This window comes from Corvus cornix, chromosome 3 (genome assembly GCF_000738735.6).
Source record: "Corvus cornix cornix isolate S_Up_H32 chromosome 3, ASM73873v5, whole genome shotgun sequence".
In the NCBI taxonomy this organism is placed as follows: domain Eukaryota; kingdom Metazoa; phylum Chordata; class Aves; order Passeriformes; family Corvidae; genus Corvus; species Corvus cornix.
This window is the reverse complement of record NC_047056.1, coordinates 20701188-20715320: the sequence shown is the minus strand read 5'-3', so window position 1 is coordinate 20715320 and position 14133 is coordinate 20701188. Positions and strand designations below refer to the sequence as shown.

The 14133-nt window shown below is 36.9% G+C and overlaps 1 protein-coding gene across 1 annotated transcript in view; it reads right to left on the bottom strand.

Moving 5' to 3' along the window:
• The window catches only part of USH2A (usherin), a 387802-nt gene that overhangs the window by 301965 nt on the left and 71704 nt on the right, over nucleotides 1-14133 (bottom strand). Inside the window, 4 exon segments of the mRNA XM_039569529.1 lie at nucleotides 1879-2151; nucleotides 3599-4093; nucleotides 7355-7513; nucleotides 11298-11461. Of these exon segments, the coding sequence (XP_039425463.1) occupies nucleotides 1879-2151; nucleotides 3599-4093; nucleotides 7355-7513; nucleotides 11298-11461 (1091 nt within the window).

Genomic DNA, 14133 nt, shown 5'->3' with positions numbered 1-14133 from the left:
TTAACATGTCTCTCACTTCTTACAAAACAGTTCCCCTGTCTTCCATAGTAAATCTGTTAAAGGATTGTTTGCACTGCAGTTAAATCCCCACCTGATTCCTCTGTAATAATACGATACCAACTCATAGCACTTCTGCCACATACAAACAACCGCACTAATGGACCGCTTCCCAAATACAGTTTAACACATTTGTAACAAAAAGTATTTAGGAACAGATAAGCACAAAGACTCATTTTGAAGGAGGAATCAGTTAGCCTGCTGCTTTGCTGGAGCAAATGACTGAGGACATAATTTTCAATCTGACACCAAACAAAAGCATAAGTAATGTAACAGAGATGTTTAATTGCCAATCATGGGCTCTATCAGTCTGAAAACCATAGATTTCAACTGAAAGCATTGAAATAAATTGCTGATATTTCAAATAATATGTCAAGTGGCAAAGCCCTTTTGAAAATCTGAACGGAAGGGTCACAATAAGAGAGGTTGCGAACTGGTTACACTTTGAGAAAAAGGGGCCATATTGTGACACTTGGCCTCTATAAATGCACATGAAGAGTTGTAAGGAGTTAAAGAGCACAGCTGCCTGTCTCAAACACTGTTAAGGCCACAAGGACTTTGCCATGAGATAAGCACAGAAGGGAGAGACATCATGACATTAACTCCAGGCCCAGTGCATGCGAGATCTGCTTTGCTCACCCTGGTTAAACACATCCAGACAAAAATTCCCCCTTTGGTAAACTGTGTAAAGAAGGAACTGCTCATACACATATCACCGGTCAAACAAAGATCATCCCAAGCCATGGGACAGACGGCATTTGCAAACACCAACAACCTCTGAAGCTCCCCTGAATATGCCTCTCTGAATACTTGTAACCTGGACTGTAAGATAAGACACCATAGCAAGAACTTGAGATAAGATAAAGACGGTACTATTGTCCAGCTGTCATCTCAGACTTGGCTGGAGGTTAACAAACCTTGGGGAGAAGAATGTATCACTGATAATGGACACAAAGAACGCAAAATTTATGGGCCGCAAGGAAAGCCAACTTGGCAACTGCTCTGTGCTGTGAAATCAGCTCTGACTGGGTAAAAGGAAATTCCACCAGGGGAGATCCTGACCACTGACTCACAGCCCATCAACCCAAGAAACCCACCAACTCAAAAAAAAATCAAAAGACTGAGCATGTGGACTAATCAGCATTAGAAGCAAGGGAATCATTTAACCAAAAGAATAAGAGAACTGCATAGCCAATGAGCATTAGTTCTTTTATTTGCTAAAATGTATAAATAGTGAAACATTTTGAATGACCACAGAATCCCCACTGAGAAGCTCAGGGTGAAGAAGGACCAACAGGACACTGCTGAATCCATGGGTGGCAACTATCTTCTGCTTGATCCCTCTCTCTCTCACCCCTTTCTTTTCTATTCCTTTCTATCTCTTCCCCTCACATTTATCGCTAAATAAAATCCGTTATTGACTTCGGCATATGGACTGATTTGTACCTTCATTCGGGCAGAGGAGGAATCTCTCACTAATGGGGTCTCAGCAGAAGTTTCAAGCACTATACTCCTGAAAATGTACCTCTCAAGTTCTTCAATTTAAAACACTGCTTAGTATATATTTGCAATCTTGTAGTTTAAATTTAGGGTTAATTGACATGGATTATTTTCGTCAAGAACCTGATTTTATGGTGAAAAAAATGCTTTTGCTTTACATGCTAAGTTCTGAGATAATCTGACCGATCTTTAATTAGTTAAAAATGTTAATTTATCCTTAGTTAACCATCATTAGACACATTTTATTGAAAAAAAATTAAGAATACATGCTAATCTATTTTTCCTTTCACTTCTATCAAATAAATTCAAACCAGTACTTACCAGCCTCTCCTGTTCGTCCTGATTTCCAATCTGAAGATATACTACCTGCCATGTTTACTGCTAGCACATAAAACTCATACTCTGTGAATGGTTCCAGATCAATGACTGTGATACTGGTCTGTGGTGGAGCCAAGGCATTTTCATTCTGAGATTCCACAACTGGCTGAGGACTGAGCCATCCACTGCTTTGGAAAATACGAACTTCAGGAGGAAGGAAGTTCCCAGCTGATTTTAATTTTTTTCTCATGTAAAGTTCATATCTTATAATTATACCTAGACAAAAAGGCCAGAAAAATTAGTAAATTTAAAAGATGTCTGGAGTAATACTAAAATACCAATGGTTCTTTTCTTCTTTTTTTCTTTCTTTTTTTTTTCCCCCTTTTAAGACAAAGAGAAGGGAACTTTTGAGTGACATTTTAATGCCAGCATTTTAGAACATATTACTGGATAGGAGATACATGTGTGTGTCAGTTTTACATCAGTGCAAACTTACTATATACACAGAAAGGCCTCGCCACTTTGGGGAAAAAAAACCCAAAACAATCAGTGTTGTGGTATGAAGCAATAAATGATCTAGGTTGGATTGTGGAAGTAGTTTAACTATAAGATCATAAGAAATCTCACCAGAGATTTCTTGCAAAGCCAGGAGATAATTGCCATAAAACGTATATATTTGGGTCTTTATTCATGCACTAAATTGGAGAGGTTGCTGGGGAGAAACAGCTTTTCTCTTTGTCTTTGGAGAGACCAGGAAATCTGACCAGATATCAAAACAAATATGAGAATATTGCTTAAATCTGCCTGTGCTGGCCATTAGATGCACGTCATGGCTATGGACTATGAGGAGTGTATGACACAGGTTGAGATGCTAACAGCAAATATCATGACCTGCACTGTAGAAACTGCCCCTCTAAATATATATTTATTATTATTGTTATTTGTTATTGTTATTCTTGTGTGGGCATTCTTCCTGTCTAATCTGGAAATAGCTGGAAAATGAGATGCTCAAAGTGAAAGTTCAGCTCCTCATAGACAGATGCCCATTTTGTGAACAGATCAAAATGTTTGTTTTCCCATGCACAAATACTTGTGCATGTAGGTGCAAGTTCATAAACTCCACTGCTCATATATTAAAAGATAGTTTCACCAATAAAATCTGCGGTATCACAGAAGTAGCCTACAACAGCTGTGATCTCAGTTTCAAAAACCTAAAATATTATTACACAAGTTAGACCAGCAACTCTTGGCAATCACCTAATCCCTAACAAAGTTATACTGGTAATAGAATTGGCTACTGCACATGACGGATGGTTTCAAAAACAGACTTTTCTGTTAATTCTTAGATTTTTTTTCCATAACTGTTATCTGCTTATTTATTTTTTGTCAAGCAATATCACCACATCTGCCTGAACTAAGCAATCTGGCAAATTAGGAAAAAATTAATTTTACTGTAAATGTTTGATTATAAATGTGATTTTTGCTGCAGCAGATGCCACTGAGTGCTAAATCCTGGACCCAACAGTCAGTGGATTCCTGGGCTCAGAAGAATAAAACACAGACTCTGAGGATACATTTAATGGCAAATAGGCAAATTAAGAAAATGCCTTACTTCATTTCTCAGTGTATGGCATATGGATAAGGATATTCTAATGAGATCTGAGGAAATGCTGCTTTTCCCTTGCAAAGACTTTGAGTGACAAAAGTAAGCACAATATCCTACCATTTGGTTTCTCAGGTGGTGACCATTCCACAGCCAGTTCTGTAGAGCTGATGGTTTCCACAGTCGGTGGGTGTAGCCCTTCCGGAGGAGCTTGTGCAGTAACTACGGTTACTGGCTGGCTCTTTAAGCAGCCTCCACTAGTACAAGCTTGCACAGAAAAAACATACTTGGTAAATGGAATGAGATTCCAAATAATTGCTGAAGTCTTTAAGCCTTCATACCGACCACAAGGCTGATGATCAACTGAGCTAGTACAAGTCAAAATGTATTTCTCTATGGGCCCAGAGTCATTGGAGATGCTTGTCCAGTAAAGTAAAACAGAGTGGTGACTAACAGGAAAGACAGGATTTAAATCCAAGCTTCCTATAGGTGTCCCAGATTTTGTTCTGTATGTCACTGAGTCACTTCTTGTAAAACCATGAACGTTGCTGGCTTGGATATAATAGGAATAAAAGGTATATGGAGCTAACAGGGTATCGGTGAAGGTCTGAATACCTGAAACAAACAGTTGAGAAGAAAGCTGTATCAGTCTAAGACATTAAAAATAATCTCAATTTCTATACTTAAAGTCTCTTCAGCGCTAATCCAAAACATATTTAGGCCTGTTCACATGCTCTTCTTGAGATTCTAAACATTGTAACTTCTCAACTTTTTTCAGCACAGGAAAAAATCTCCCCTTTACCCTTTATTACCTTCCACTGCACATTAGCATCATTAGAGAAATTATTTTTCCACTGAACTTCTCCTAGCTCCTGCTTTAAACATGAAGATTAATACAATTATCTTCTCATTCCTCTTTTTCTTCAAAATAATTATTTCAAATGTAAATCAGCATCAATATGAGTGAATATAATTTAGAAAAAAAACCCAAACCATTGTGCAAATTTTCAGACCTCTGTTTTTTGATTAATTTGATGGCATAAGACCAAATATTTCACCTTTGTGTGCTTTCACTTCCTCACTTCTACAACAATGCTTAATATCTCATTTGAAAAGCATTTGATCTTAGATAAGAAGTGAAACAAAAGTGCAAATAATTATTAAAAAGGTATGTACAAAGCTTGTATTTACCTTCCTCACCCCTACTTTCCATTATTCTTAGTTAGTAGATTTTTTAGCATCTTTTTAGTACCAATGGCCATTAACAGCTCCTGTGCATATCCCAGAAGCAGTTACACATCTTATTCAGCACAGCACAGTATGAATTTATGTACAATCATACCACCATACATTATTTTGCCTTAAGAAATAGCAAACATTGAGTAATATATGTCAGAGCACAGATACTCAAACTTTTTCAAAGCAAATGAAGAAGATGAAGCTATTTCTACATCCTCTCTGTAAATCCACACAGGGAACAATTCTGCCAGCTGAATAGTTGCTCCTGAGACTTCCTTGTGAGTTAGTAGTGAGCAAGCAGAAGATGCGGTAGCATCTCCCCCTGCACTTGGCACTGGTGAGGCCCCACCTCAAATCCTGTGTCCAGTTCTGAGCTCCTCACTACAAGAAAGACACTGAGGTGCTGGAGCAAGTCCAGAGAAGGGCAATGGAGCTGGGGAAGAGTCTGGAGCACAAGTCCTGTGAGGAGCTGCTGAGGGAGTTGGGGTTACTGTGGAGAAAAGGGGCTCAGGAGAGACTTTATCACTGTACAACCACCTGGAAGGAGGGTGTAGCCATGTGAGGGTCAGAGTCTTCTCTCAAGTAACAGGATGAAAAGAAATGACCTCAAATTGTGCTAGAGGAGGTTGGATATTGGGTATTAGGTGATTAGATATTAGGAAAAATTTCTTCATGGAAAAGGTGGTCAGGCTTTGGAATAAGCTGCCTGTCAGTAGTGGAATCAAGATGTCTGGAAGTGTTCAAAAAGGATGGATGTAGCACTAGGGGACATGGCTTAGTGGTGCCACGACAGTGCTGGGTTAATAATTTGACTCAATGATCTTAGAGGTCTTTTCCATCCTTAATGAGTTTATGATTTTGTATTTAGTTACATTTATAAGTAATTAGAACAACTCAACTTGGAGTTAGAATTGTTAGTAACTTTGGATGTTTTTTCACATTTTAGAGCAAGTAGTTAATTTTATCCTCAAGACAAAGACTGCTCTGGGAAATCTGAGGCTTAGGTTTTTCAGAGCAGCTAACAAAACACTGTTTTAATTGGGCATTCTGCAATACTATCATCCACGTCACTATGCTGATTTAGAAGATTTTTCTTAGTTTTCCTTGGGAAGTTCACTTTCTACAGAACTCTCATTTAGCCATAAGATAATGTTGATCCAGTTGTACTCTCAGCTCATAAGCACCACAAATTTCATACTATACTAAGAAAAAAAATAACATTATGAAAATTTCTGTCAGCATTAACAATGTATTTTTGATATTCAAACACCAGCAGTTGATTTCATGTCACTAATTAGGGGGATTTCCAGGAAATGTCAAAAATGTCTTTTGAAACCAGATCTAGGTTTTTAAGAAGATAATTTTTTGTTAAATAGAAATATGCTAATGTCTCATTATCCAGCTAAATATAGAATTATTTTGCTTTACAAAGTGTGTAGGTAGTATCATGAAATAACACCCTCAACAATGCACCATTTTAAGTAGATTGCTAAACAGATTTATAACAACGAAGTATCAAAGCCTTTCCTTTTAAATTAATTTGCATTTTTACTAAAGTTAGGCCTTTAAACAAAATTAAGGAGTTGGAATATTCTCTGTTTGTTCTCTGAATTTTTTTTAATGTTTCTTTCTCAGTCACTTAATCCCATGCTTACATGGGGTCACATACCTTTCCTCACTGTATGTACTGCAGAGTGCCCAAATTCACAACATAAGCCACATAGTAATGAACTGTAACACTGCAGCATGAACCAAAACATAGAAATGGGAGGTGCATTCCAAAGGATCTGTACTTCCATTGAAAAATAGCTTTTTTTTTTCTTCCCTCCAGAGTACACACCAACAATTAGAGAGACTCAACTTCTGCAAAGCATTAATGCTGCATTGGTAAGAAACTGCAACAAACTAAAGAAGCTCTGAGAACAGAGGTTAAACCTTAGTGGCATTAAACCACGCCTGTCCTCTTAAAAAAAACCCACTTGTGTGCCATGTATACATACAAACAGTATCCAAACACCTCTCCTTTTCTTTGATAAGTGGATCAATATTAGCACAAAATGGCCTTTCCAGCTTGGACAGAGTGTCGAATCCTTTAGGATTGCCTTCTGAGGATCCCTTGGCAAGCCTCAAAATGAGAGAAGTGGTGCTGCTAAAGACAAACCAGGAGCTACACTGATAGCTTAGCAGAAGGTGCTAAAAGTTAGAGGCCACAAAAAGCTTTCCTATCTGTTAACAGTTTAAAACCAGGAAGATGAAAAAAGAAGTTTAAGCACATTATGGTCTCTTCTGTTCACCCTAATTCTTTATCTTTGACTTTGACTCTTAGGGTTTTGGCATGTGTGTATATTTTCAATAAATACTTTTGGTAAGTCAATTTTAAAGTTTTTCAGATTAAAAAGTAAAATAATTATCAGCCATTTTGGGTGATTCCATTTGCCAGATTTTAGACTAGGGTATTAATTTCTTTCAAGCAGAATTAATAGCACAGAACACTAACTCATTAAAGGAAAACAGAATAATGTACTCAAAACCACAAAGAACGGTTACAACAGAAATGAGAAATAGCTAAGAAACACCACACATAGATATAGATACACACACACACAAATACAAAATCTTTGATGTCACCTTACTTACTATAAGGATGGTAGTCTTCAGTTGCATAAATTTCTTCCTCATCCCTATACAGCTGGTAAATAAGTCTGTTAGAATTTGGAGAGTCAGGGGAACTCCATGAAAGATTGATAACAGAAGAATTGAGAACTTCTCCTGTAGGAGGAGGTTGCTGAAAAGGAGCTAAAGCATACACAAAAAAAGGAGGATGTAAAAATGAAGGTGATCAATAATCACATAAATTTCAAGAAAAATGCTAAGAAACTGCTAAGCTTTCTTCACCAAAAAAAAACCTGTTGAGTAAATGCATGGTCACCAGGGCAAGACACTAACAGACTAAATCAATCCATCCAAAGGCACTCCAACAAAGCTTTTTATCCATGAAACAAGTGTATATATTTAAACAAATGATGAATAAACTTAATCCTCCTTTCAACTCCAAAATAAAGCAAGTGTTTCCCAAACACTTTTTTTTTTTTTTCAACGTATTTCAAGACCTCTGTAAAACAAGAACATATTTATCTGGTCACATTGAAGTTTCTAGTTCAAGTAGGATTTATTTTTTCAGAGAATTCATTCCATTTTAGCATAGACCAGGCATAACATCCTCCAGCAGAATACAAATGGAAAGTCCAACTAAGTCCAGATCTTACTGAAGTGTTAATTCACAAAAACATAAAGGGCAAGATTTTGAAGTTTATTTAGGTAATTGACTTCCATTTGTTTCCAATGAAATTGAAACCCATGAGTGCAAAGTATCTAACATTTTAAAAAATCAGCTTGACATGCTTATTTACCAAAATACGACTCTACCACCTCCATTAACTTTGAAAAATGTGCTACTTAATTGCACTAGTATCAAAAAAGAGAAAAATAAACTTGAAGTTCAAAAGCCAAGTACCTCACATTTTAAGAAAGAGCATTCAAAGTCCCCCCCTATATCTCTTTTGTAATCCAAATGCATGATCATGGTCCTTCCTAACATAATAGCTAATACTCAGTAATTAAACTTCATATACATAGATACACACATGTTGACATAAACATACATTTTTATGGATGGACTCAATTATCTCAAAGGTCCTTTCCAATCTAGATGATTCCATGATTCTGTATTTATGTTATTATTCAGGTCAGAGCATGAGTCCACAGCTTGCTGTAGGATCTCCAGCAATCCAGTTATACTGAGGACAGCCCTACCCTCTGTCCTTCCTTACACCGTGCATTAGCACAGAACAAGACAGGTCTGTTTGGGCAGATAGTAACTGCTATGAAAGGCAGACTCTGCCATTTCCCCATCCTCTTCATCAAGGGAGTGTGGATCTAGAGGAAAACATTTGGTCAAGGAATGAGAATAGCCCAGGGTAGTACAGAAATCAGCACATGGAGTAAGCTACCAGGAGCTGGATTCACAGAACCACCCAATTACCTTTCCTCCCCTACATTAAATATTATAGGAGAACATCAAGACTAGAAACATGGAATTTTTTTCTTCTTTTTATAAACTATAATCTTCTCCATTATGTGGATATTTTATTAATATCACCAAAAGTTAATTACTAAAATCCGTTCAGCCAAGCTAACAGGAGACAAGAAGCAAAGAATGAAGTTGCAGAGAGAAAATGTCATGAAGACCTCAAGCCACACAAGTGATAGATGTAGAGACTTATGCTAAAATCAGTGGGCCACACTATATAAAGGTTTTTAATACAAATCTAGAAAGTGAGATGAAGCTATTTTGAGTAAGATAATGAAAAGCCCTGCTTCTACTGAAGTATTTCAGCCAAGAAATAGCACAAAAAATTTCTAGGATTCATTGGATTGAACAGAACATAATCATCACCTCCCCTTAAAAAGCATAGTTTGTTGTTCTGCTGCCAATCTGGAGCTTTTGAGTTCATCTCACTTAGGAAGTGAATGTATACTAAAATGACTACAGGAGTAAAGTTTGAGAATCAGAGGAAACAAGGGCTCCTAAATCCCTTTGGCATTTAAGAAATATTTTCTCCATGTAACACATACTTACAAGACCTGAGCAATCACAGAAGTTTACCAGCATCACCTTCATTCTCCACTGGCAGTCTCACACTACTGCATATTGCTTCCATATGTTTGCTGGTTTGAATTTTAAATACGTAAGCAAAGAACTGTATTGCACATTTTATCTAAGATATCACTAAGTAGAAAAATTGCTAAGGAAAACAACCACAAATGCCAAGCCAGGCAAAGCTCCGTATGTACGCAACAAGTTTAAATATTTTGGTATGAATAACCAAAAGACTTCAGTTGCTATATCCTCTATGTCCAGAAGAGGACTCAGCTTGTCATTTAGAATACTGCCTGATGTACTTTTATCTAACTAAAATCTATTGTATTATTTCTCCGTGTCATACTATTATTAATCAATTTTATAGTTGAATTGCTATTGACCTTTATCCAATGTGTATCCCAACACAAATAAGTAGGTTGGCTTATGTTTGTAAAGCACTTTGAAGATGAACAGCATCATAAAAGTGCCATGTATTATTATTATTACACATTCAGTTGAAACATCTTACATTTTTTAAAGAAACAACGAGCTAATCAACTGTCCAAACAATAGATACTGTGCCTTCTACAGAAGAGTACGGGGACAAACAAAGCAAAACTATTTAAACACTTCCAAACTTTGAAGAAAGCTAAAAAAAGTCATCTTTGGAAACAAAACAGTCTCTTTATGATATCCATTTATAATGCTATGCATTCTACAATGCATATTATTTGAAATTTAAACTGATTTACAATGAAATACAAACTGATATCAAAAGTGAGAGCTGTCTCTACCTGCAAATACTTTATGCATTTACATCTCTGCTTGCAAATCTATAGTTTTCACATATCACAGTTATGAATATCATATAAATACCCATGCAGAACACACAAAGGAATGTTTTGCTGAAGGAGGATCCAGAAACATATTCCAGAGATAACTTGGGAATACCTGACCCTGTTGTTGCACATGGCTACCTGAGCTATCACAGTATGACCAGTGTGGCCATTATTAATTAGGCCTGCTGACAGAAATGTCCAATTAGCATCTGCAGCGTTCCTCACTCACCGCTTACAGGACTTCCAAGACTGGGCTGTTAACTGTGTATGGCAGTAAGGTGTGCCACCAAAATGTAACCCAGCTCTTCCAGAGTGAGCTGAGGCCCTCCCCACATGGTTTGGCATTGCGCAGCATGATGTCCTCAAAACCCATGTCTGAACATTGACCCAAAGACATCTTAAGTACTCAGTTTCCTTACAACTTATACTTTTGCCTTTACCTCTTTAAAAGCCCTGCCAGCTTGGAGACTGGGTGCTGGGGATCCTCATATCCAGATGTTCCATTGCAACTTGTTTCATTACAATTCATGAATTGACCCTCAACATAGCATTGGCCCCACCTCACACACACCAATTTATGATGCTCTGTTACATCACATCACATATTTTCCCAAACTGACTGGAAAAGCGCCCCTGGAGAAGAAAGGCAAAGCTACGTCGCACTGGGGAGAAGATTTGGAATTAGTCACCAAGAGCAGGTTTTCAACAGACCTTCTGAAGGCATGTGTCCTGCATCCTGTCTGTGGCAGGAAAGGGGGCTAAGCTGTAACTTGTACAAATGCTGTTGCATTTATGTGACTAAAAGAGGAACTCTGGATTGGTCACTACAAAGAACATGTGCAAGGGAACTATGGGTTGTCACTTCTCCCCGGGTTAGACTGCAAGCCTAAGGTGTGTATGACACAAAGGATTCTGTACATCTCTCTAAAAAACAGTCCTAAGATGCAGTGAAAATCACCCCAACTTCAGTTGCCCTATATTTGGAGGTGAGGAGGGAACAAACCCCAGTTTTAGTACTGCTGACCTAATTCAATACTCACTAAATCAATTAAGAACTTTAATTTGAAAGACATGCTTTTAAGACCTAGCATCCACTTACTTTTACTGCAGCCAAAGAGGTTGTGGACATCCAAATTACTGGCATCGGGAACACAGTTGTCACATTTCAAGCCAGTTACAAATTGTTTACAAACACACTGTCCAGTAACAAGATGACAAGTCCTACTAATGGCTCCTGCAGGATGACAATTACAGTGCTGACATCTATAAACAAAAACAAATCAAGGAAGTGATCAACACACATCAACATTTCAGTTAAGCACAGTAGGGTTTTGTTTAAAAGATTCTTGGGCAACATAATTAAAACATCATAAACAGTTCAGTAGTCTGAAACAGAGCAGAAAATCTATTAGTCTGATTAAAATAAACTTACAAAAAAGGCGCCCACTATAAAAATAAATATTTTGCTGCCAGAATAATATTCTAATTTATATAAAAATGGCTTAGAATTAAAGAGCTTTTATATATATTGATCCACAGACAAACTGGATACTAATGTTTGGTAATAAACACATTATGCACTCAGTCCTGCATCCTTACTCACACAACCGTTCTTGAGAGCTGCAGAATTCAGTGATACATATGTAACCAGATGAAGAGCTTTCTGCAAAAAATATGCAACCTTCAACTCAGGGGAAACTAGGCTTTAGTTGGAAAAAATAAATCAATTAATAATTTCTTGTCCACAAAGGCAACTTAAGGTTGAAAAAAATAACATGCTGTAAATAAAGGAGAACGAATGGTGACCAAAATGGGGAGAAGAAAACCTCAGACTAAAACAGTGACAGGAAAAAAACCAGCAGAAATAATAATATTATAACAGGAAACATGATTTCTTTGCAGCCTGAAGGACAAAATTTGAAATAACTACAGCAAATAATTAATTAAATGTGCAAGTAAATTATTTTTAAATTAAAAAGAACAAAAAATTTAAAAGCACTGGTATCACACAAATGCCACACTTCAATTCTGCAAATCTCTCTGGCAGCAGTAGAATACTTTCAGGATTAATTTATGCTTTGGCTTTTGCATGTGAAACCTCTTGTGATCAACTTGGTCTTCACTTGATACACTATTTCCCCACTGACACTCATTTACAGCACAGATACCAATGTCAGGTTGTGCAAATATTCAAAGAGTTGGAACATGTCAGAAATTAGGCAAATTACTACAAATACTGTTATGCTACCCCTTGCAATATAGACTGACATTATTATTCATAACAAAGTCAACTATGGCAAAGAAAACTTCATACTTTAGATTCTAATTTCACTATATTTTAATTGCTGCAGACTAAAAGAGTTCTGAAAAAACATCATCTGGGAGAAATGTAGGAAGGTACATCGCAGCTAAAACATACTGGGAAGTCTACACTTCCTCCCCTTGCCCTGAGCTGGGAAACTCCAATTCTCAAGCATAAGCAACATCAGCCTCAAGGGAACTTTAAATTACTCCAGATGCCAGGTCCCAAGGTGATGAAGCAGCAAAAAGAAACCAAAGAAGTCCAAGACAGTCATGCTATGTCCCCTTTAGTCTGCTAAGCCTAAGACTACACAAGAATCAATTTACATTTGGCTGATCTTTCCTTGGCCAGTTTCACCAGATCCAAGGAAATATGTGGTGGTGCCTTTACACAAGTTACTTTGCCATTTTCCCAGTCACCACCATCATACCAGGGTCTATACCTCTCTCTATCTATATGAAAGCAGAAATAAAAGTGAGTTCAATTATGTTTTAGGTGTTAGCTTTTTAAGGCAAGAGAGAGAGGAAGGGAAGGTGGAAACTGTTTTCACATTAGGACACTAAAATTCAGGTCAATAATCAGTGAAATAGGCATTAAATGTGTCAGATTTTTAAACAAGCTTAAGAAAACTCTTCACATACATTTTCTGCCTATCACAGAGCTCTCTGTATTAGAGCTCCTTTACTCCACAGCAGCTTGTGCTGTGTGATCTCCCGGGGAATCATTCAACACCCTTAAAAAGGCTGATAAAAGCTAAAGCTGCAAAATAAGCTGCAAATTTGTTTTATGGACTAATATCCTTTTGAGAATAAATAAAATACATTCTCTCTTGGAAACCACTATACTGTAGTTTGCTCTCTTTTACAGTCAAGAAAAAAGGGCAATTTTTTCAAAAGTCTTTTCATCTATAGACAGTGCATACAAATCCCCCTTTAAATAGAGGTTTTGTTTAGAGTCCTTTAACACCATGACTAAAAACCCAGTTTCGTTACCAAAGGAAAAAAAAATAATAACAATTACTTGCTCAGTAAGACAATATTTTATTGTTATTTCATAATTTCATTACATGATGATTATTTAGTGTGGGGGGTGTCAACAAAAGTTTCTCGATAGATAAACAGAGAAAGACAAGCTTCTCTTACTGTTCCTGTATATTATTGCACCTCTTATGAATAAGAGTCTCCTGATTATTCTAGTTTTGATCATCATACACACATGACAATCAAACTCAATACCCATACAGTCACAGTGATAGTTCTCAGACTGGCAGGGTAGGGTTGTTCCTTTCTACTTGTTGCATTTTTCTTCTAGGAAAAGTTCACCTATACTGAATGAGGCTCCCGATCCTGCAAATAACAGCATATATTTCATCATATTCTGCTCCATGGGATTACATATTATTTTTGTGTAATCATGTGCATCTTTTTTTTTTTACCCTGCAGAAAACTAGAACTAGATTTGTTGTTAGGCATAGTTCATGCTTTTCAGTCAGGATTAAGGATTCAGTCAATTAAGGATTTTCAAAAAAATATCCAATTCTTTAAAAAGATAAGTAACTTTTAATCATGTGAGAAATATTTTCAGCATTCTTGCTAAATGCTACTTTTTCAAGGTACTCAGAGTCAAATATAAT